Below are 21,380 nucleotides of genomic sequence, written 5' to 3' on the forward strand. Positions count from 1 at the left end.
CGTATGCGCTTGTTCTGTACATACGCGTTTTCTTTGCGCAATTTGTCAAGAAACAGCAAGTGCCCAGTCATAAGTTGCTGGACCAAACACTCGCCACCCAGCCGATCTTCGCAGTCGTCATGCGTTAGAGTACATATGATACTGACATGAATATATTGTAGCCCACCTCTTGTTTGCACGATAGGTTTAGATGACGTGAGGAGTTTATTTCCTTCTTTCTTTCTTTATTTTTTCACCACAACGCCCCGACAACCCAACAAATAACACACACACACACACACACACACACACACACACACACACACACACACACACACACACACACACACACACACACACAAACGTAATAAATTATTTGTCGGGCTGTTGAGGCATTGAGGTCCCATAGTGTGATTATGTTTCAATGTTTTGATGAATTCCTTACATTGTCTCTTGTGGAAACATAATTCTGAGGTCTTCATTGTACTTGATGAAACGGCTAAAATGTTCTGAACATGTCTATCTGTTGCTGGACTCCATGTACAAAACGCACGCGGTCGGGAACTTAGTCAGGTGCGGCGAGCTCCTTTTGTTCATGGCCTTTTAGTTTCCTGGAAGAAAGGAAACTGAGAATGTTAAACAAACAAACAAACAAACAATTAGTGGCTCGGCGGTTATCAAACAAAGCAGTAAAAAAGAGACACAATTTCTGTCAGTATACTCCTTTAAAGAAAGACAGCTTCAATACGTCGCCAAGCTGTTCTTGCACTAAGCCTAATGCCATGACAGTTTCGCCGAGTGAAAATTCAGTCGAGATCGGAGGTGAGTCGTCGAGGGTATACATGACAGAAAGGTTGAAGCGTTCGTTCCAGCAGCGGGGAGGCCGTGACGTCATCACTGCGCGCCGAGCCGTGGGTACGCTATAGGAGTAGCCAAGTCTACTCCCTCTGGCTTTTATCGCCGGGAGATGTCGCCCGCCTCTTTTTGTGCGTGGATTTAGTGCCTGCGTGGAAACAATTAAGCGCGACAGTGAGGGTCACCTTGCGCCAAAGATAATAACCCCTTCAGTCACGTGACTATACGCGTGACTGTGACGCACTATAAAAAGAAAAAAAGTTCCGAATTCACATAATTTTATTCCAAAGTGCTGCAGAATACATGAAACAAAGTCGGAGCGATAGGATCTGTGCCCTTTCCGGTGAATCGTCATAAATACAAAGTAATCATGTTTCGATTGCGCGTGCTGCAACTGGTGTCGCGTATTCCTCCCCCCCCCCCCACTTCTTTTTCTTCTGCAAAAGTTTCTTTGAACGACTAGCTCAAGCCACGTGAAATACTTAATAACCGTTTGAACACGCTGCGAGGAAGAAAAAAAATATTCCTTCAATAATGCTGATCCAACACTGCCCCTTGAACACGCATCCAAACGTGGTATTACCTTTAGTAAGGTAATAGACAATGCGCGAAAATTCCGCAAGCAGGTTTTTTTCTGCACGTCTAACATATTCTAACACAACATAACCAATATGCAGAAGGGTTGAAATCTGTGCCGGTTGGTACATACTTGAACGAAAAAAGCGATGATGCAGTTGCGCATGCTCTGCTGGCCTTTCTAATAAACCTCAGTTGATAGTCCAGTCGTTGTGGTTTGAACCTCTCCTCTAGTCCTTTGTGTTTTTGACTGGTTTTTTTCGTTCAAGTATAACCAATATGGCCGCGTTCCCGGTAGCAGTGTTAAAGGGACACGAAAGAAAATGAGTACACCTCTGTTAATAAATTACCCTTCTACACTCTCAAAGAGTTTGCACCCTTTGGGATTTACGTTCCCCCACAACCATAATCGTCATCGATCTTGCCCGCATTTCCTTTCTTTAAGAGGAAGCTTTAGCTGGGGCCCAACTCCGACGCGGCCTATTCAAATACACGTAAAACGCAAAAAAAAAACGTTTTTCTGAGATAACCCTTGGGCCGATTTTAATGAAATTTGTTGGATTTCAGAGAGAAAGTTAAGTTCTAGTGACTGTTCGAAGCGGAATATCGATTTATGTCCTGATTTTTCCTAAAAGGGTTTTCAAATATTCGACCGTTTGAAAAAAATAGAAGCATGAAGTTTACAAATTCATAGCTCTGCATCAAGAATAGATATCGTGGTTCTGTAAATGGCATCCATTAGATCATTCAAAGCGGACAAATTTGATATGTCATTTTACATCTTACATGAATATTTTACGTTGGTTACAAGGGTTCTGCAAGAGCTTTATTTCTGTATTATTAAGTTCTTTTCTTTTAATGTGTAACATATCAACTTTGTCCGCTTTAGATGTACTGTTAGATTCAATTCGCAGTATTGTATTATCATTTTTTGTTGTTGAGTTAGAGAGTTGTCAACTTGATAGTTTCGTTTCTTGAAGATTTTCGAATTTTGCCAATTTTTAATAACAAATTGATGACTTAACTCAAAAATTCGAAACCAACAGTTACTAGATTCTAAGCTTTTATTTTAAATGCAACAAACCTTGTGAAATTTAGTGCAGTGGTTGGTGAGAAAAACGAAGTCGCATTTTACATGTATTTAGATAGGAGCACCCGAGCTAAAGCTTCCTCTTAATGCTGCCAGCCCATGAACTTCCAAGTCACGAACGGCTTGCGCGTAATCAGCGTGACGTAACATTAGGAGCATTTTTTTTTCCCCTACACTTGGTGCAGGCTCGTATAGACGACTACAGTGGCGGGCAAAGGCTGTGACGTCGTGTGCTGCCCTTGGCAGGCTTGGCTGTAGCCAATCAGAGCAGACTGCACGTCGTCTTCTGCATCAGCAGACGAAAGGCGCCTGACTCCGCACTTCGCCTGACTTCGTACTTACGTACTAGCCGTTCATATGCCCTTGCCCGAAACGCAGAATAACGTTCTAGATCGGGCTGCCAATCGAACAGCAGCGTACGAAACGACCGAGTGTGCCGGAGCGAATTGCCGGAACGTCGTGACGGTCGCGATGTTCTGCATTCACGTGACCATCTGCGGTGTATGACGTCACGACACACACGCCTCCTGTGAAATGAAACCGAAACTGGTTCATAGAAAAAGCTATTCTAGAAAATTATTCAAGGAGCTCGGCTTGCCAGTATCATTTTTTTAGGGTGTTGAGGGCGACAAATTTTCTTTAAGCTCGTTTCCGTGCTTTAGTCTGTTTGACACTGTGGTCAGTCTGTAGTGCGTACAAGGGGCCCGTATGCGGGGCACTGAAACGCCGGTTTCTTCGTCGTTTGGTCAGTGACAAGATTTGCAATTTTTTAATAGATGGTCTCCTACAATAGCTGCAGATGGCTATAGATGAAGTCATCGCGGCCGCCATCTTCTGGTACAAGTTTGACAGCACGACAGCTTACGAAAGGCGCATTTTGCGTCGCGCGACCAATCGATAGCAGTGATAATTAGAGAGAGAGAGAGAGAGAGAGAGAGAGAGAACAACTTTAGTGAAAACGCCTGAAGAGTCGGTTAGGCTCCATTCACGCAGGGAAGACAAGCTTTTACCGTGACGCGGCCACTACGTCAGTCTCGTGCATTGTGCTCCTCGAGGTCCTGGTTCCTCGCTACTTCCGCGGGTCCGAGAGGGCCGCCGCCCCCTTCCTGGGGGTGCTGCCCCCCTTCTCTTCGGTTTCGCGCGGTCGCTGCCTCTCTAGAGCTGCCGAGACCTGCTGGATGGCCTTGAGTTGTGCCTCTTTGTCATAGCTCCTCGTTGCAGCCTCTAGCTGCGGCGGGATCGTCGTCTTCTCGCTGGCTTCTCGCGGATTTATGCTACAGTCCCGAAGGATGTGAGCCGCGGTGGCTCTCTTCTTCGCGCACAGTCTACACACGTCACTTGCGTACACGCTCGGACACACGTGCTTAGCTAGCACCGGGGTGAGCAGGGACCCCGTCTGTAATTGCCTGTATAGCACTGCCTCCTTCCGGGTAAGCCCCGGGTGAGGTGGCGGCATAATTAGGCGAAAAAAAAAAACGGTCACTGTTGAAAAGCAATGTACGCTTGATATGGTGCACTGACGTCATCGTGGCCGCCATGTTCGGGTGTCCTCAGCACCACCTAGATAGCACAAGGCCTGCTCACTCCGACCCATGGCGTAGTGCTGCTGAACCGAAATTTCCATTGCCAAAGCTGGCGCTTCGAAAGCGGTGACATCAAAATCACTGTTGCTCCCTCGGGAGCATCCCCATTATATTATATAGCAGTCGGGCCTCTAGCATGACGTCATGGATCGGAGTGAACAGGCCTTGTGCTATCTAGGTGGTGTTGAGTATACTACATTCTTAAGCAAATGTACAACATTTGGGATGTATATTTGCCACACAACGATAATCGTCATCTGTCTTGGTTGCGTTTCCTTCCTCGAAAACGCAGCGCTCGCTACTTTCCTGTCGAGAATGCTCTGTCATTCTGATAGCGGACATGTCATTAATTCGTGACTTGTAAATACCGGGCTCGCCACGTTCAAGAAAGGAAATGCGGACAAGACAGATTATTAGTGTTGTGTGGCAAAAGGGTGTAATTTTGTTCAAGAGTGTAGGCAAGCACTGTTAGACTATTAGTCCGTGACGGCGCGTGAAAACTGCCTATAACGTTGCAGCTTTACTTCGCCACACGATTTTCCGTCAGACCCTTAGGTAGGAGTAATTCGCATAAGTTTACCGTGGGACCGAGGTCGCACAGGCTTCTGGAAGTGCTTGCTAGGAGAGGAGGTGCCCTCGGTGGGCGGGTCGGTGCTGCTAGCGTTGCCGCTAGAGTCGGCTCCTCTGCCAGCTAGGTCTGTGTCGTCTCGAACGCCACCCGGACGGACGCGCCGGGGCTGTTCCGGTCCCTCCGAGTGTCCACCGAACGAAACGGTGGACTCGTCCGGGACAGTAGAGTCAGCTGGGGTCACGGTGGTGGTGGTGGTGTGGTGTTTGGTGGCCTTTCCATGACGCCTCGTGCGCTTCGACTTGAACTTCCGGGTCGTAGCCTCCCGGCTCGCGGTGCGACCTATGCGACAACGCGAGTTCATTTTTTGAGCGATTCCGCATTGGCACCGGTGTGCGGTCGTTTCGCTCTTATTAGAGAGCTTTAGGTTAGGGGACGCAAGCGGCTTGCGTACGCAAGAACTAGGGGCGATGGTACTGCGCATGCGCAGACGCTGACGTCAGGGTCAGCGCATGCGCAGTACCGTCGCCCCTATAGTTCTTGCGTCCGCAAGCCGCTTGCGCGTCCCCTAACCTAAAGCTCTCCATTAACTGAGGCAGTAACTTAGCGCGATAAAAAAACCACGGAGACAAGAAAGGTGGACAAAACCAACTGGCCCAACAATCAACTCTTCTAGCTTCGCTTCGAGCCGGTGATTCTAATAATAATAATAATAATTGGGGTTTTACGTGCCAAAACCACTTTCTGATTATGAGGCACGCCGTAGTGGAGGACTCCGGAAATTTTGACCACCTGGGGTTCTTTAACGTGCACCTAAATCTAAGCACACGGGTGTTTTCGCATTTCGCCCCCATCGAAATGCGGCCGCCGTGGCCGGGATTCGATCCCGCGACCTCGTGCTCAGCAGCCCAACACCATATAGCCACTGAGCAACCACGGCGGGTGAAGCCGGTGATTCTGTTTTGTGTCGTTTTAGCCGGTTTTTCACCGGACTGTCACTGCCACCAGCGATTACTCCGCAGAAACGTGCAGCCAGACGGGGTGTAAATAGCAACTGACTAATGAAAATAGGTTCGACGACAGCCGGGCTTGCCGCCGCTATCGCTATGCTTTCAGCGTCGCTTGCCTTTCTGGGCGCGCGCTCACACATAATGAATCGGGGGTTGGCTTCTCGACTCACGCTTACGGAAGGGTTTGGTTCTTAACCGTTACTGCAACGCGACAGTATGCTACTCCACGGCCCTTTTATCGCAAGGGAAATAGAAGCACGTTCGGCAACCGTGCGTTCGCTGTTGATCGACCAAACTGCGACACGAAGCTTCCTGCTGCCTCCGAGTGACGCGAACCCGCACAGCATATATAGACGGCAGGGTGTCGAACCCGGCTGAAACCGACAACCTGAAAAACAACTACTGTTTTTGAGCGAACAGGAATCGAACCGAAACGTCGGGGCACTTGTTTTTTTCAGTGCGGAGAAAAATCGGGAAAAGAAATTAAGTTTTTCGGTTTCAGGTTGGTTACCTTCACTCAAGCGTTTCATCCATAAAGTGTAGGCACTTGGGGGCTCAACCGCGCCACCTCATTCGCTAAAACACCACAGTTTGCTGTCATTTTAGATATGGCAGGAAAGTTAGTGCATGTACGTTTTTCGATGTGTCGCTTCGGGAGGTAGGTACGTTAGTAACACATTCGTGAAGTTTTACCATGAAAACGTTCTGCAGTGGTGATAGTCCCATATATAGGTAATCGAAAGGTAGAAGCACTTCATAGCTGGGCGGGTCGCTTTTCATCGCACTGGCATGTACAGTGAAGTAGGTGTGCTTCTATGCGATTTTTCTTTAACGCGAAGCATTACACAACTACTCACACCAGGTTTCGGAGGTGTTTTTTTTTTCTTTTTCGGTCAGGCTCGAAAGGACCACTTTAGCGTGCCACCCAGATTCGCTAAAACGTGCCGCATACAGAAAATATACGTCATGAGCAATGCAATCAGCAAGTTTCATGTTCCAAAGTGCTCTCGTTAATTTTCTGGAACGAATTCAAACACTCCTTACAGCGGGAAACGGGCTTTAGTTGAGGAGTGTGCGGCCTATATAGGAGCCAAGCTTCGCGCGTTTACGATAGTTCCCGTTAGAGAGTTCGGATCTTATTTTGTTGTAACTACCTACGGCACGAATAACAACACTAGCGCCTCTCTCTAGAGTATTTCACTTTCAGCTCAGCAGCATCGTACAAGATAAATTCACGCTCTTTTCCTATTATTCATAGGCTAGGCGGAATTAACATAAACCAGTTCAAACTGGTATGAACCGTCACTTCTTTTTTTCGCGCCGAAGTTGAACCGGAACTCAACCACTGTAGTTGAAGAGGAATGAAATAAGCTTCGGTTTGACACCATTATGGACGGAAGCAGCAACGCCGTTGGCGAAAAATTTTTCACGCTGTGTCCACCTAAAGGGTTCTGAACTATCAGCGCAATGGCCGACTAAGTTCTGCTTAGCTACTGGCGTATAAGGACGTCTCAGCAGCAACTACTCATCCTTTCTTTTGGCGCTCACAAAAAAGGAAACACCACCGACGGTTTTGAGTCAGTCTCATCTCGTGCCCCGTCGGTAACGCCGCTTCCGCCACCCCCCATCGTACGAGCGTTATGAGACGCCTGCTATCTGCCAGGGCGCTGTTTCCGGTGAGCGGCGGCAGCTGCTTCGCGTGCTGCCGTATCGTCACCGCTGTTGTCAAAACATACCACGTGACGAGTCTCGAGTGCAACGCTGAAACGTTTGCTACCGCTTCCAATGCATCGCCAGACTCGTCGTTTGTATTTGAATTGAATTGAATTGAATTTTTATTCCCCTTGAACAAATACACAAATACACAGTACGCGTCCCTTACTTTTCTGAACCATTTAACCACCAATCTCTCTAGCTGTACTCCATCGTCATGTGAGGTTGCACCAATGCCCCAATAACGAGTCACACTCGTTCAGCCCTACGTCACTTCTGTGCTGCTTCCATCGCCAAAGACGAGTTAGGATAATTACTGGGTTTTGGGTTCGATTTTCCGCACTATACCGATGTCACACAAACGTTTTTGATCGCGATCAAGCCCGATCCGGATCGGAATTCTCGACTGCGATTGGCTCCCGCGCGGAGCTTGCGCAGAGGAGCCAATCACGACCGAGGAATTCGATCCGGATCGGGTTTGATCGCGATCAAAAGTGTGTCATGTGACACCCTTATTAGAGGGCGCTATAAGTCCCTAGGAGGCATGTATTCAAGTATAAAGAATCAAATATTATACTTTCAGAATCAAAATGAAAGAAAGATTCATGACTACATAAAAATAATAGGAAATTCGGCACGTTTTCCCGGAGTTATTTCGGGGTTAAAGGGTAAATAAGGCAACTGTGACGAAGTACCGTCGCCACTCACGATTGTAGTAGTAGTAGCCTTCTTCTTCTTCGGTCACGCGGCGTTCTTCGACCGCTGGCCAAGGGTTCTCCGTTCCATCGGATTCCGCTAAGAGGAAAGAGAAGGACGGGAAAATAGTAACTTCGCTGCCATACACTTGACCGCAATTTTATCTTTAATGCGATCAGCATGTTATCATGCACCAAATCACCACAGTGTTTCACCAAATCATCACAGTGCAGTGGAAGCTGTAGGGTTAGTGAGCCAATCACTAACTAGAACACGGCCGCGCGTTGCAAGCAAGGGAGGAGGGATTCGCCACAACGTCGTGCCTCATAATAATCTGCAAGTCATACAGCGTGAAAAGACGAAGGCAGCAGGGACACGCATGGCAGAGGACGAGCGCTCAACTGCCAAACATTGGTTCTACGTGTCTCCCTGTCTTTGCTTTTCTCGCGTTATTAAACGCGGAGAATGCAGCACCAACTTGTCCAAAGAGACTACTACACTAGTCCTTCCGTGAAGATTACATTCAGTCGGCGCCGTGAGAAAGGGGATCAGAGGCGGACAAAGGAGGAGGACTTGGAGCGTGTAGTACGAAGCCTGAGGTGTATTAGCGACAAGTCAACACAGGTACAAAAAATAAGCTTTCAGAACATAATAGTAAGGTTAACGGGCCTCCAACAAAACATTCCACGAGGTATAAACATCGATAGCAGCACGCGAACAGCGTAGTATAGTGCTTACACAAAAATAAGCAAAGTATTCCGATTCTTATTTTTTTTTTCTGGTTGGCAGAAACGGCCCGTAACTTTCTTTTGCAATGCTGCCCGGAGTTGTACCGGCGGAATTGGAAAATAAGCCGAACCCGTCATTTCGCAACAGCCATCTCGTAAAATAATTCGACATCCGTGGTGCCGTATTCTGACGCACTGGCGCGGCGGTCGCGGAAAAGTACAAAAAAACGACGACAGCATTGTGCAGGACGATGTCATCCCCCTTCGACCTTATACAGAACATGACGGCGACGGCGACGGCAGAATTGCACGACGAGGGCGCAACAACACCTGCTGCTTGGTCCCAGCCGGTTCGTGTATTTATTTATGGTACCCCCAAGGCCCGAAGGCATTACAGAGGGGAGTGGGAAAACGGGAAGTACAACTATAAAGTACGGAAAATAAACAATGCAACGTGTTAGTAGTTATTAATTATACAATACTATGTAATATCTTGCCCAATATTTGTAATTACGACAGACAGTGTAAACGAAGTAGCACCTTGATAATTCCTGTTAGTAAAATCTTAACCAGTGTCGTCCTTAGTCGCTTGTAAGTGCGGCAAGTAAGTGAAATAACATGTTAATAAATCCTAATTGTACAATGTTAGCTAATGCACATTAGTTTCAGGCAAAACGAAGCTCCAGACAGATCGACGTTAAGTGAGTCGGCAAAGCGTTACGTTTTCTCTTACTGCTCCGAATGTCCTGGCTGTCGTACGCACCGGCGTCTCTGGCGGCGCCCGGCGCTTCGGCGTTGCTCGCCGAGGCGTTGCTGGCGATGATCATCGCAGTGAGGGCCAACGTGGCGGCGGCCAGCATGCCAGCGTACAGCAGCCGCTGGCGCCGACCAATCCCGTCGGCGCTGAGTCTGGAAGGAGGGAGCGATAGAGCTGGCAACCTTGGCAGTTGACAAATACAGCCAACAAACACGAAATTTCGGTGACATACAGTAAACTCGTTTTATTAGACAAGATCTTAGCGGTGTATCAAAGAAAAAAAAAAACTGCAACGGGGGTGTTCGCCTAGCAGCACTAGCTCTAGGTTGCAGCGGTAGGCTTCAAACACGTCGGTGTTATATCGAAACGGGGAAGAAGAAGATGATGATGATGATGTCCTTGATGAGTTTGGCGCTTACCCACTCGCGGGGATTGGCCAAGAGTCGGGCAGACTTTGCTTATGCGTTCAGAAAAAGGAGGTAAAAATCTATAATTTTGTTACATGAATTTAGACGAGGAAAAATCGAAAGGGTTCAGTAGGCTGTCATGCTATGAAGAGGGAAAAAAAGAAATAATTATCTATAATATATAAATGAGGCAATAGAGGAGGAATGAAACGAATAATACGGTCATCAATGAAACGGGGAAGCAAGCACTCCTCGTCGTCTTCTTCTCATTCACTAGCACCATGCCCACTGCCCCGTGCCTTCAGTACAAAACAAACATCGCAGCGTTTGCTCTCAAGGTCACTGCAATATGCAACCTGCTATTAGTCAAATTAAGAATGGTTTGCGCCGCAGACACATACGATAGCGTCCGCGAACATTTTTCATGACGTATTCGCAAAACGGACGCTGAAATTTCAGTTGCCGTCATACGTCGATTTGATGGCAGAACGGCGCCGCGGTGCTGGTAACTCGGAGAAAACGAGCGCTCCAGAAAATTCGCCTCTAAAAAAAAAAAATTGCTGGGCGGCTGCATTTTTATTCTTTTAAAAGGAATTGGTCTTGAACAGGCCACATATGAAGAAATTGTAGCATTATTGGCGTCAATGCGACGACGGCAAACAACCTCTATGAACCGTGAATTTTTTACGATAAAGTCGTAATGGTATAGGTAGAGTAGAACCTGCTATCGGCGCAGCTTACTCAGTATTACTCTAGTCCCGCTTGTCTAATCTCTTCCTAAACAAAGAACATAAAAAGCTTTGTGGACGTCACCCCCTTTTAAGAAGACACATGACTTCAGGAAATGGAGACAACCTACAGAGAAAATTGCATTCGCTTTGTTCGCTTTATTCACAGGCCTCTCTGTCTGTATTTCTGATAGACAGAAAATAAAAGTTTATTTATTTATTTATTTATTTATTTATTTGTTTATTTATTTATTTGTTTATTTATTTATTTATTTATTTATTTATTTATTTATTGGCTGACTGATTGATTGATTAATTACGAGTAGTCAAACAAGAGGTGTCTCCGGAGCCGGCGTTTCGACAAGTGCACTTATTTATCTGCGTTAGAGCCCACTGAAGAAACGCTGTCGAATCAAAAGTTCCCTTGTCGAAACATCGGCTCCGGGTACGTCTCCTGACAAGTAAGCGTTGCGAAAGAGGCACATCGGCTTGCGAGTCAGTGTCTAGTTGTCACCCACCTCGCTATTCTAAGAACGGGAGAATACCTGCTTGGCTAGCGCTATAGTCTGGCCTGTTTGCACGTTGAACGTTTCTGAACTCTGAAACCATTTCGGTTCAGTGCGGTTAACCGTTAAACGAAACGCTTCAATGGGCCGTGGCTTTCACTTTGGTGGCTGTCTAGCTGCGATTGCTGGCCGAAATTGTACGTCAAAGCTCTTTTTTTCTTTAATCGCGTGTCATTATGTGTCAAAATTATGTGTCAAAAACACGGTCCGATTGTGAGGCACACCGCAGTGAGAAACTCCGGATAAATTTAGACCGCGCGTGTTTCTTAAACGTGCACTTGATGTGCGGTACACGGGCGTTTTCTGCATTCCGACCCCCCCCCCCCCTCCATCGAAATGTGGCCGCCCTTGCCGGGCCATAGCCGCTAGGTCACCGCGGCGGGTCATGTCAAAACACTGCACAGGTGTGTAGGAAAGTGCCAGCGCCGCCAATCACAATTTCGCACGTGGTCTACACGCACCGTGACGCACGCGCTTCCTTTAAAAGTGGACCGCACTGAAAAGCCCAAACAGGTTATGTAAATGAAGTGTGTGCACATACACGTCTACAAAAAACACTGCGTAAGCGCAGTTTACACTTGCACTTTTCCGCGTCAAGAAAGTGTTTGTCAACTGTCTGTGACAGCAGCTCGATGCAGTCTTCCACGCGTACATATTTAACTACACCACGTTTATAAACTAGCTGCGCAAAAACTACACATCGCTCGGATAGTCAACCATTGAAATGTTTTGATTACATTTTTGTTTAGCGACTGCGTGTCAATGCTAATGCTCTATGCTGACAGCGCGTCAATGCTGTCAGTAACGCTCTATGCTGACAGAGCGTTATGACCACTGTGCAAGCGGCGCCACTGACAGGCTACTACAAGCACACTTCACCGCACACAAGGTACTTATGCGGCGAAGTCCACTCGCGCTGACAGTGGAATTTTTTCAAAAATATGGATGAAACTTTACCACAAGTTCCTATCGATATTATATGCGTCTCACTTGAGCTAGATACACTGTTACGCAATGCGATCCCGGAGTGCCAATATATCGCACAAAATTCTCCAAGGCCCATAAGTTTATTGGCACTGCACTTCGTTATATGAACAGTGTTTATGTGGTGAAGACAACTTCGAACCTGACGGGCGCGTTCAATGCGAACATTCAGAAAAGTTATCTAGCGTTCATTATCTAATTATGCTAGTCAGAAGAAGCATGCCTTTCCTTCTCGTTTCTTGAACATGATGTCATTCCACAGTTAAGAAATTAAAAGAGGTATTCGCTAAAGCAGGAAAGAAGGGGTGAGGGGCATATTTTGTACCGCAAACGCAGTAAAACTGTCTCAACTAAGGCAGGCAGAAAAAAGAAAAGAAAGCATCGAAGACGCACGGCGTCGAAAGCTCGCCAGGAGTGCCTGGGGACAACGGTTGTCATGGCAACCTGAGAGCCTAGCGTACGAAACGTTGGCTTTAGCTGTCGTTATTCCTAAGGTGCACCAAATAAAACCGCGATTACACAGAATAGGGCGAGTTATGCTTTACAGCTTACAGGTTTCGAACGAGTTGTCGTAATCAAGGACAACTCAACGTTTCGTTCGGCCATACCAGACATCATCAGTCCCGGATACAATTAACTAATCAAATTTGCTGTAATGAGTGACCACCTTTTGCTGCTTTGTTATTCACTTATGTACATGTTTCTTACCCACTGCCCTCTGTAATACTTCAGTCTTGAGGATACAATAAAAGAAATTAAAAGGGAAAGCCAGCTGCACAGTTTATGATCATGAACGCTAACAGTAAAGCAGCACCTGCAACAACTTCTACTTGAAGTGCGTGGCTCTAGCTTCTAAGTTCGCAGTTGACAGGGACTTCTGTAGCCGCAGGAGCCCTGGACTAAGGGCGCCTCCCGCACAAGCAGAAAGACACCGGCTTGTCCTTTCTTTTTTTTTAAATAAATGTTTCTCCTCCTCCTCTTCTGAAGTACTAGAACATACCGCAACAATATACAAGACGAGGGTAAGATCGCATAAATGCATAGACACGGTGCTAACTAATGTCGCCTAGCATCGTCTGCTTCGTTAATGCTAAACAGTGCAGTCTGCTTCTTTAGTGCTAAATAACATCGTCTGCTTCCATAATGCTACGTGACATCGTTGCTGGGCTTCACTTTTTGACAATATATATGCAAACACAAAACGCTTGCGTGTTTAGGAAACGCAGGAGTCAAACTTACCTCGTGCTTCCAACTTGGCTTTCTGGAAAAGCGAAGATGTACTTCGTCTTAGTCTATCGTACTCACATTGCAGAAGCAGCGCTACGCGAAGAATGGAACCAACCGGATTGAGCGCCGACGAGGAACATAATTTTCAATTGGTAGGGACACGGAAATGCAGTACAGAATTTACCGAGCCGCGAGAGAAAGACGAGGAACCAGAAAGTGAAAGGACCAGTGCTGCCTGGTCACAGAATTTGACGTGTCTTTTCGGTCGCGCTTGGTAATTACCGCTAGCTATACCAGTAAGCCGAAACACACCCTTCAGTTTAACTAAATAATGGAAATGTTTAGCATTTGCTAAGTAATAATCAACTGCCTTCTGTCAGATGAATGAAGACAAAGTATTCAAATATTATTTAATAAGTATTAAATCAGTTGGGCCTGAAATACTCCTCTAAAATTATTTATTTATGACATTTACTTTTCCATAAACCGGCATAATTATGCCGGTTTATGGAAAAGTATTATATCATATTATATTATATCATATTATATCATATCATATCATATTAATATCAAAAAAACAATAACACGGCTTTTGACAAATTTCATCAATCAACGGTATTTGCCCGAAAATGTCCTCTTCGGACATCGGCCGGAACGTCGTCGTCGACGTGATACCCTGAAGACTATCGTCAAATTCCTTGCGCTAAAGTAGTCTGGATTTGAGACTTTGAGGAGCATTAACTGTTCGTGTTCATTCGCAAAGATTTTGCGACCTCATCGTCAACAATTTTCTGTCTTTCTCTTTTTACCTCAATTCTTCACCGATGTTGAGAAAAAAAGTGCGAACTTCGATTGAAGCCCAGCTCTCAGATTTTCTGTCATAGCGAATGTATCGAAACCCTGAAACCCACGACAACTCGTACAACTCGTCACACCCGCAAGCATTCGCTGCTGCCAAAATTTGCGAAAACCTCATCTCACAGAGCTTCTTTCGCGATACCGAATCGAACTCAGAATGGAATTCCCTTCGCGAGCATGTATAAGAGGCGGCTAACTTTGATAAATCAATTGATAGCATTTATTCTTAAAAATTTTTTTGGAGTTATTTCATAGCACAAGTGTACCGTTGCACATGGTATTACCGAACGTTTCTTTTTATATACAAAAAATCAATAAAACACACACGTAATGCACTTGTGTGCATTGATTGTATATTTGAATGGTTCCACTCCCGCTTGGGGCACTAAACCTTGCAGCATTGCGGAATAAATTAAAGAAAAATGACTCTCAATAAATGGAGTTGTAGAAATGGGACTCACCGTCGAATGCTTCCTTGGAGCTGCCGCCTTCGGAGGTGGATCTTGTTTCTTAAAGGAAAGAGAGAGAGATACTGAAGGCGCATCTTTATCAGATTGTAAATATTTATACTAAGAAAATGTGGCAACAGTGTGCGTTTGTGTGCGCGCACTGCCAATACGGTGTTTCCCCCAGTATACGATCAAGTGTCAGTATACATGTCATGCTTTATGGCATGCTGATGAATCATGCTTTACTTAACTTATCCCGCTGCTTAAATTACATAAAAAATTGCTCGACTTGTTTCTTGCGAGTTAACCGCTATGAAAAAAATACGTTAAATTTGCTAGTCACGCAAACAACGATCAGTGACTATGGAAATGCTGAACTGAGGGAAGCGTTGACATTTATTTAGCTGTGTGCGTGGTCTATGCAACGAATTTGGGTAAATTCAATGCTATGCATTATGAAGGATGTAATCGATGAAAACCTAAAAGCAAAAATTTAAACGCGTTGAACACGTGGGGTTCTTTTTCGTGCACCCGCCAGTGCACGGTACAATGGAGTTTTTGTATTACGTCTCCATCGGAATGCGGCTGTCCCGTCCGGAATCGAACCCCTGACCTACTCTTCAGCAGCACTGAGCCACTGAGCTACCAAGGCGGTTTGAAGATGGCGCGTTGCCAAGTGTGTGAAGGTGAGCCGAGAACGATGGTGGCTTGATGCGCACCGTCTTCTCGAGCGCCCAATGTAGGAGATCACGTGATCAAGCTCGTGGGGCCAGCGGAGGCAGCGTTTTTAGATCTCTTTCAGTTTGAAAGCTCCGGCGCGCGGAGTGTCGCCTTTCTCTTTCCTGCCACGCGGTGGCGCTCGCCACGCTGTTTGCCCGACCGGCCCGGTCCATCCCTATCGGCGGCGCCGCTGCCGCCGCCTTGTCAAAGTAGCGAGCAGTTCACTAAAGCGAGCATTCACTAAAGCCCTCAACGATCTCTTTGATGCGTTGAATGTCAAGTCGTCTTCACGGGGCACTCGGCACGGCTCCAAAGATATCTAGGTAATATTGGCGGCGAGGAGTTACGGAGTCGCCATCTATCGGAAGATCTAAAAACGTTGAGCGGAGGGGGGGGGGGTGCAGGTGAGTTCACGTCTCCTTCTCTAGCCCGGCCGTGGCTACGCATGGCTGTCCGCGTTGCTCAGCGCTTGCGCGGCTCCGTGCGCAGTATTTCGGTGACAATCTGAGCGGATGCAAACATTAGGCGAGCAGAGAGGGTAAATAAGTTTCGGAGACACGTTGAAGCGAGAGGCAGTACGAAGCGTTTGCTTCCAGCTGCCGGCGCTCTTCATCACGCCAGCGTTGTGACAGCTAGCGTTCGCGGTTCTTGAGTGAGATCCGTTCATCTTTGACGGCGCGGGTGTGACGCTATGCTTGTAAATTTAGTTAGTAAGCTAATGTTGAGTGCAATTTATGCGGATTATAAAACCTACAAGCCTTACTTGATGTAGTTGTCTAACACTGATATATCTACCGATGTGGCGCCTTTCGGGCGAAACTGCGACTTTTTATGGATGGTTTCTGTCGTATTTTTTGCACTTTGCTATAAGGAAAGCTTGCAAGATTTATTTCATGTGCTGGCGACTATAACCGCAGAAAGCATCGGTTTCATAAAATAGCGAACAGAAGCTACAGGCTGCGCCCTGTTGTTGAACTTGAATAGGCGCCTGCGAGGACACAACTACAAACGGCGAGCCCGTTGGCCCAGCATGCGCAAATTGATTCACATGGTAAAGAAACGCGATACACTAAACTGTTTTGCTACACAGAGCCTTTGTTCTGCGCCTGTAGTACTGTTTGACCCTAGTGTACAAAATCCAACTCAGAAAGACTTGGCGCGAGACTAGCTGTTAGAACATCGTATTAAAAAGTTGCTGCGCTGCAACGACCTGCACCGTAACAACCCTCACAGAGGGTATAAGTATACGCTTGTACGTGCCGTTTCGTTACTGTGGCAGTTGTATTGTCTTACGTGTAAGTCTCTGCTGCGCGACAGTTCGTCAATAGTGACTCCAACTAGGCCTGACTCTCAGTTCTACCAGATAAAGACTTCATTATTGTTCGCGGTGCGATAAGGTCGAGAAGCGTCGTAGAGGCGAGTGGGAGGCCAGCTTACCACGGCTCACGGATGCTTCGCCGCTATCGGCTGCAAATTGGCGGAGAAAAAGAAAGCAGGATTATCATCGCCAGATGGAGCACCGTCGGCACAACACATTTTGTTCTTACTCAGTGTATTGAAATATCAAAAGCAGAAAGCAGACCGTTGTATGTGGCCTTTTTAGACATTACAGGAGCCTACGACAACGTGGACCGCAACATTTTGTGGGATATCCTGGAAGGGGAAGGCTTAGGTAGCGATTGTATACAGCTTTTGAGAGAGATTTACATAGAAAATACCGTTTGCGTTGAATGGGAAGGGATGAGGAGCGAGGAGAAAGTTCATATCAACAAGGGACTGAGGCAGGGGTGCCCTTTATCCCCGCTGTTGTTTATGATGTAGTACATGGTGAGGATGGAGAGGGCGCTAGAAGGAAGTAATATCGGGTTTAATCTCTCATACAAACAGATGGGTACAGTAATAGAGCAGCAACTCCCAGGTTTATTTTATGCGGACGACATTGTGTTGCTAGCTAACAAGCAAAGTTATTTGCAACGTCTGGCTAATATCTGTGGACAGGAAGGCAACGATTTAGGTTTGCAGTTTAGTGTTAGAAAATCAGGTGTTATGGTATTCAATGAAAACAGTGAACAGACAGTGGAGATACAGGGCCAAGAAATACCTTGGGTAACAGAATATAAATACCCTGGTATATGGATAAACGAAGGCAATGGATATATGGAAACACAGAAAAAAACCATAACAGTAAAGGGGAAGAGAAATGCAGCCATAATGAAGCACAGAGCGCTATGGGGATACAATAGGTACGAGGTCCTCCGAGGTATGTGGAAAGGTGTAATGGTTCCAGGACTTACTTTTGGAAATGCGGTTGTTTGCTATAAATCATGAGTACAATCAGGACTCGACGGGAACCAAAGGTCAGTGGGTCGCCTCGCATTGGGCGCTCACGGGAAGACTACAAATGAAGCTGTGCAGGGTGATATGGGCTGGACTAGTTTTGAAGTGTGGGAAGCTCGCAGTAAAATTGAGTATGAAGAACGGCTGAGGAATATGGAAGAAAGTAAATGGGCTGGGAGAGTGTTCAGGTATCTGTACAGGAAAAACATTGATTCACAGTGGAGGAAAAGAACTAGGAAGCTTACCAGCAAGTATGCGGCCTGTAGGGTGGACAACACAACAAAGGTCAAGCGGAAAGTCAGAGAAGCTGAATTAATCTCATGGGTGGCGGCAATGGAAAAGGAACCTGCCATGAGTAACTACTTGAAAGGAAAAAAACGAAATCAGGAAAGAAACCATTTATGATAACTCAAAGGGAAGCTCATTACTTTTCGAAGCGAGATCAGGATGCCTTAGAACACGCACCTATAAAGCGAGATATAAGAAGGAAGAAGAAGCATGTGCTTGCTGTGGTAAAGCTAGGGAAACTACGGAGCATGTTTTATTAGAATGTGAAGACGTCTACCCAGCGGTCGATTTAGGCACCACTGGCCTCCTTGAAGCCCTTGGGTTCAGAGGGAGCAGCGGTAAAGCAAACATGTCCGCAATAGACATTAGTAAGAGGCGACTGGAGGATTGGTGGAAGAAAAGTAGGGAAACGACAAAAGACGGAGACGTACAAAAACACAGTTCGCAATAGGGGATCAGAAAATTTGGGCGTGGTAGTTCATAGTGTTTTTTTGTGTCTTTTTCATTGTTTAACCTAGGTAGAATATTAGGCAGTATAGTAGCAAGAGCTTGGTGGCGCAACCCACCGCCCCGTTCCAAAGGGGACGCTCATAACATCCATCCATCCATCCATACATTACGGTGGACGGGATAGAAGAGCAGACGACGTCTGCGGTGGCTATCTGCCGTCTGTCCGTAAACCTATAAACCGCGTTCACCTGAGGGGCGACCGTGTGTAGCGTATAGCATTTCTTAACCGAATCACGCTAATACTTGTCGCATTACCGCCGGTCACGTGGATGCGATGCGTCACTGTCGCACTCATGCAAACGCGCCTTTAGCCAGTAGCAAACATAAACAGCTAGAGCGAGAGGAAAACGCCTCGCAGACCTACATGCTCACGGAATTGCGAATGTACACTTTACTAACGGCTTTCTTAATCGTGCGGAAAGCGGTATATAAAGCCTTAGAATAGTAAGCTGGTGGGCTGTTGGTTTGACGTGATTTTTGCAAATACAAACTTACCGCTTTGTTCCGTCGTTTCTGCAATATGACGGTAAAAGGGGCAAAAAAATAATAATTAGACCCAGTATTAGAGGCTGTTATCATGCTACGGTTTTCATCCGACAAAATTATAGTACTGAAAGTTGCCACCGTTTTACATTTGCTCGGTAACATTGAAAACCTATAATACGTTACCTGTAGCGAGAGGCGTATCCCGCTAGGTAGCGTAGGTTCGTATTTTTACTGTCGTGTCATCGGAATCGTGTGACGAGAAAGTAGTTCGTGCTGAAAGTGCGTCCCCGCTTTCTTTCATAGTAGCATCTGCTCCTGCCGCTTTGGACAATCGGATCACGCGCTGAGAGTCACGTGATTCATCTCCCTGAAAGCCGTCGCCTTGCACGGGTCAGAGGACGCTTTCATTTATCACCCGAACGTCGCCGACACCTGCCCGCCGCTAAGGATGGGTACGAATGAAAATTACGACGCCGTTTCGAACGGCAACCAACCCAAGCATTTATCGCCCGCCGGAGTGCTATATACGCTCCGAGCTTTACCGAGTTTTACCGAGCTTTACCGAGTTTTACCGAGCTTTACCGAGCTGTACAGAGTTTTACCGAACTTTACCGAGCTCAGTATCGGGAATGTTCACGCTTCAGGTCTCGATCGCAAACATGCCCCATCAGTCAGAGCCTGTGCATCTCAGTATTTTCACCTAATACCGTGGTCACAGGGTGCATTTTCGATCCTGATCGAACTTTCTCAAGCGTGATAAACTGGCTCACTTCCGGAGCTTGCGCCAAAAAAAAAAAGCCAATCGAGAAATTCGATCCCGAACAGGCTCGATCGCGATCGAAAATGCGGCACCGCGCGACCGCGGTATGAAAGTCTTGCCTCGTGATCAGCGATCAGATGTGTTATTGCGAATGTGAGTCACGTTTCTCTTATTTTTCTTTTCTCTTGTTTTTCTTTTTTTTCTTACTGTCACTGATACGACGCAGCACACAGCCTAAAATATTCACAAGCTTTTCAGCCGACCGGACGTCTACATGTCAACAGCGTTACATGCATGCAGTGACTCGAACAATGTAAAGAAATATGTTATTTTACCACACGGTCCCCCAAAATGCTTTATATTTCACTCTTCTTTTTTTATTTTTTTTAGTAACGAGAAAATATTCGGTTTCCGATTCGACACTTGAAGGTCATTTTTCTCGAATATTCTTGTTTGATTCGGTTCGAAAATTCCACTATTGAAACCCCCTGTATCGCGTTTACGTTTTCGAGCGCTTCTACACCTTCACGCGTGATATCATGACTTGCAAAGCGCAGATCAATTATATCTGGTTATCAAAGGAGGTGTTGAAACAGGCTTTCCCGACTGACGACCGTTAATTAATTAATTTGTGGGGTTTTGCGTGCCAAAACCCCTTTCCGATTATGAGGCACGCCGTTGTGGAGGACTCCGGAAATTTCGACCACTTGGGGTTCTTTAACGTGCACCCAAATCTAAGTACACGGGTGTTTTCGCATTTCGCCCCCATCGGAATGCGGCCGCCGTGGCCGGGATTCGATCCCGCGACCTCGTGCTCTGCTGACGGCCGTTGCCGTCGAAACTGCGGAGATTAATATACGTCACCTGGCATGCTGGGCGACGTGTGCTGGACGCTGCGCGACGGTGATGTTGAAACGTCGGCAGCAGCTGGCCTCAGACGATGATGATGATGACGACCTCATGTTATGGCTCATACCCACACTGGGGGATTGGCCAAGAATTGCGTGCTGAAACGTTCACCTATTCTTTTGAAGTGTCACTTATTTGGTGAGAAAAAAAATATATCGAAAGAGAGATAAGAAAACACACAAAAACAAACAAAATACAAAAGTTAAAAAGTTATTCGTTTTGTTGACTGTATGTAACTGCAAACGGCATCAAATACGTCCCTGTGGCTGACCCCTATAACTGACGCACCGAAAGATAGTATGATTTCTGGTGATAACATTAACCCTAATGTTGCGAGCGGGAGTTCTAGATGTCTTTTTCTTAACAATTTGTATCGTCGACATACAAAAAATAATGATCTAGACACCGCGTATTCTTCCTCTTCTTCTGCCGGTGTACTCTGACGACTACATCCCATCGCAGAGGGATGCCCAGACCTCGGGAACGAAGTCTGAAGCCTCAGTGAAAATTGGGTGGACCGCATTTTCCAGGAAGCCCGGAGTTGTCAGCGACAACCTAGTGTCCTTGAAGAAAAGAAGAAGAAAAAAACGTTCGTA

At 46.4% G+C, this 21,380-nt stretch overlaps 1 protein-coding gene across 2 annotated transcripts; it reads right to left on the reverse strand.

Moving 5' to 3' along the window:
- Window positions 1–697: 697 nt before the first annotated feature.
- On the reverse strand, window positions 698–20,850 carry LOC139046800 (uncharacterized). 2 transcript variants are annotated; one of them, XM_070520710.1, is made up of 9 exons: window positions 20,740–20,850; window positions 19,125–19,142; window positions 16,932–16,961; window positions 14,787–14,834; window positions 13,480–13,501; window positions 9,562–9,707; window positions 8,083–8,169; window positions 4,664–4,993; window positions 698–982 (listed from the first exon to the last, which is right to left on the reverse strand). In XM_070520710.1, the coding sequence occupies exons 1-9, from the start codon at window positions 20,744–20,746 to the stop codon at window positions 918–920; spliced, it is 753 nt and encodes a 250-aa protein (XP_070376811.1). In that variant the 5' UTR covers window positions 20,747–20,850; the 3' UTR covers window positions 698–917. The 2 variants fall into 2 exon arrangements, with proteins under 2 accessions (XP_070376811.1, XP_070376810.1); XM_070520709.1 differs by having other exon boundaries at window positions 9,532–9,707.
- Between the last annotated feature and the right edge of the window lie 530 nt (window positions 20,851–21,380).

This window comes from Dermacentor albipictus, chromosome 6, assembly GCF_038994185.2.
Source record: "Dermacentor albipictus isolate Rhodes 1998 colony chromosome 6, USDA_Dalb.pri_finalv2, whole genome shotgun sequence".
NCBI lineage: Eukaryota > Metazoa > Arthropoda > Arachnida > Ixodida > Ixodidae > Dermacentor > Dermacentor albipictus.

Bases quoted from the DNA above. Each gene is read 5' to 3' on its own strand.
- LOC139046800 (XM_070520709.1), bottom strand. The intron at 14,835-16,931 runs GTAAGCTGGCCT...CTTTCCTTTAAG, and splicing joins CGAAGCATCCGTGAGCCGTG to AAACAAGATCCACCTCCGAA. The intron at 9,708-13,479 runs GTAAGTTTGACT...CCCTCCTTCCAG, and splicing joins AGCCAAGTTGGAAGCACGAG to ACTCAGCGCCGACGGGATTG.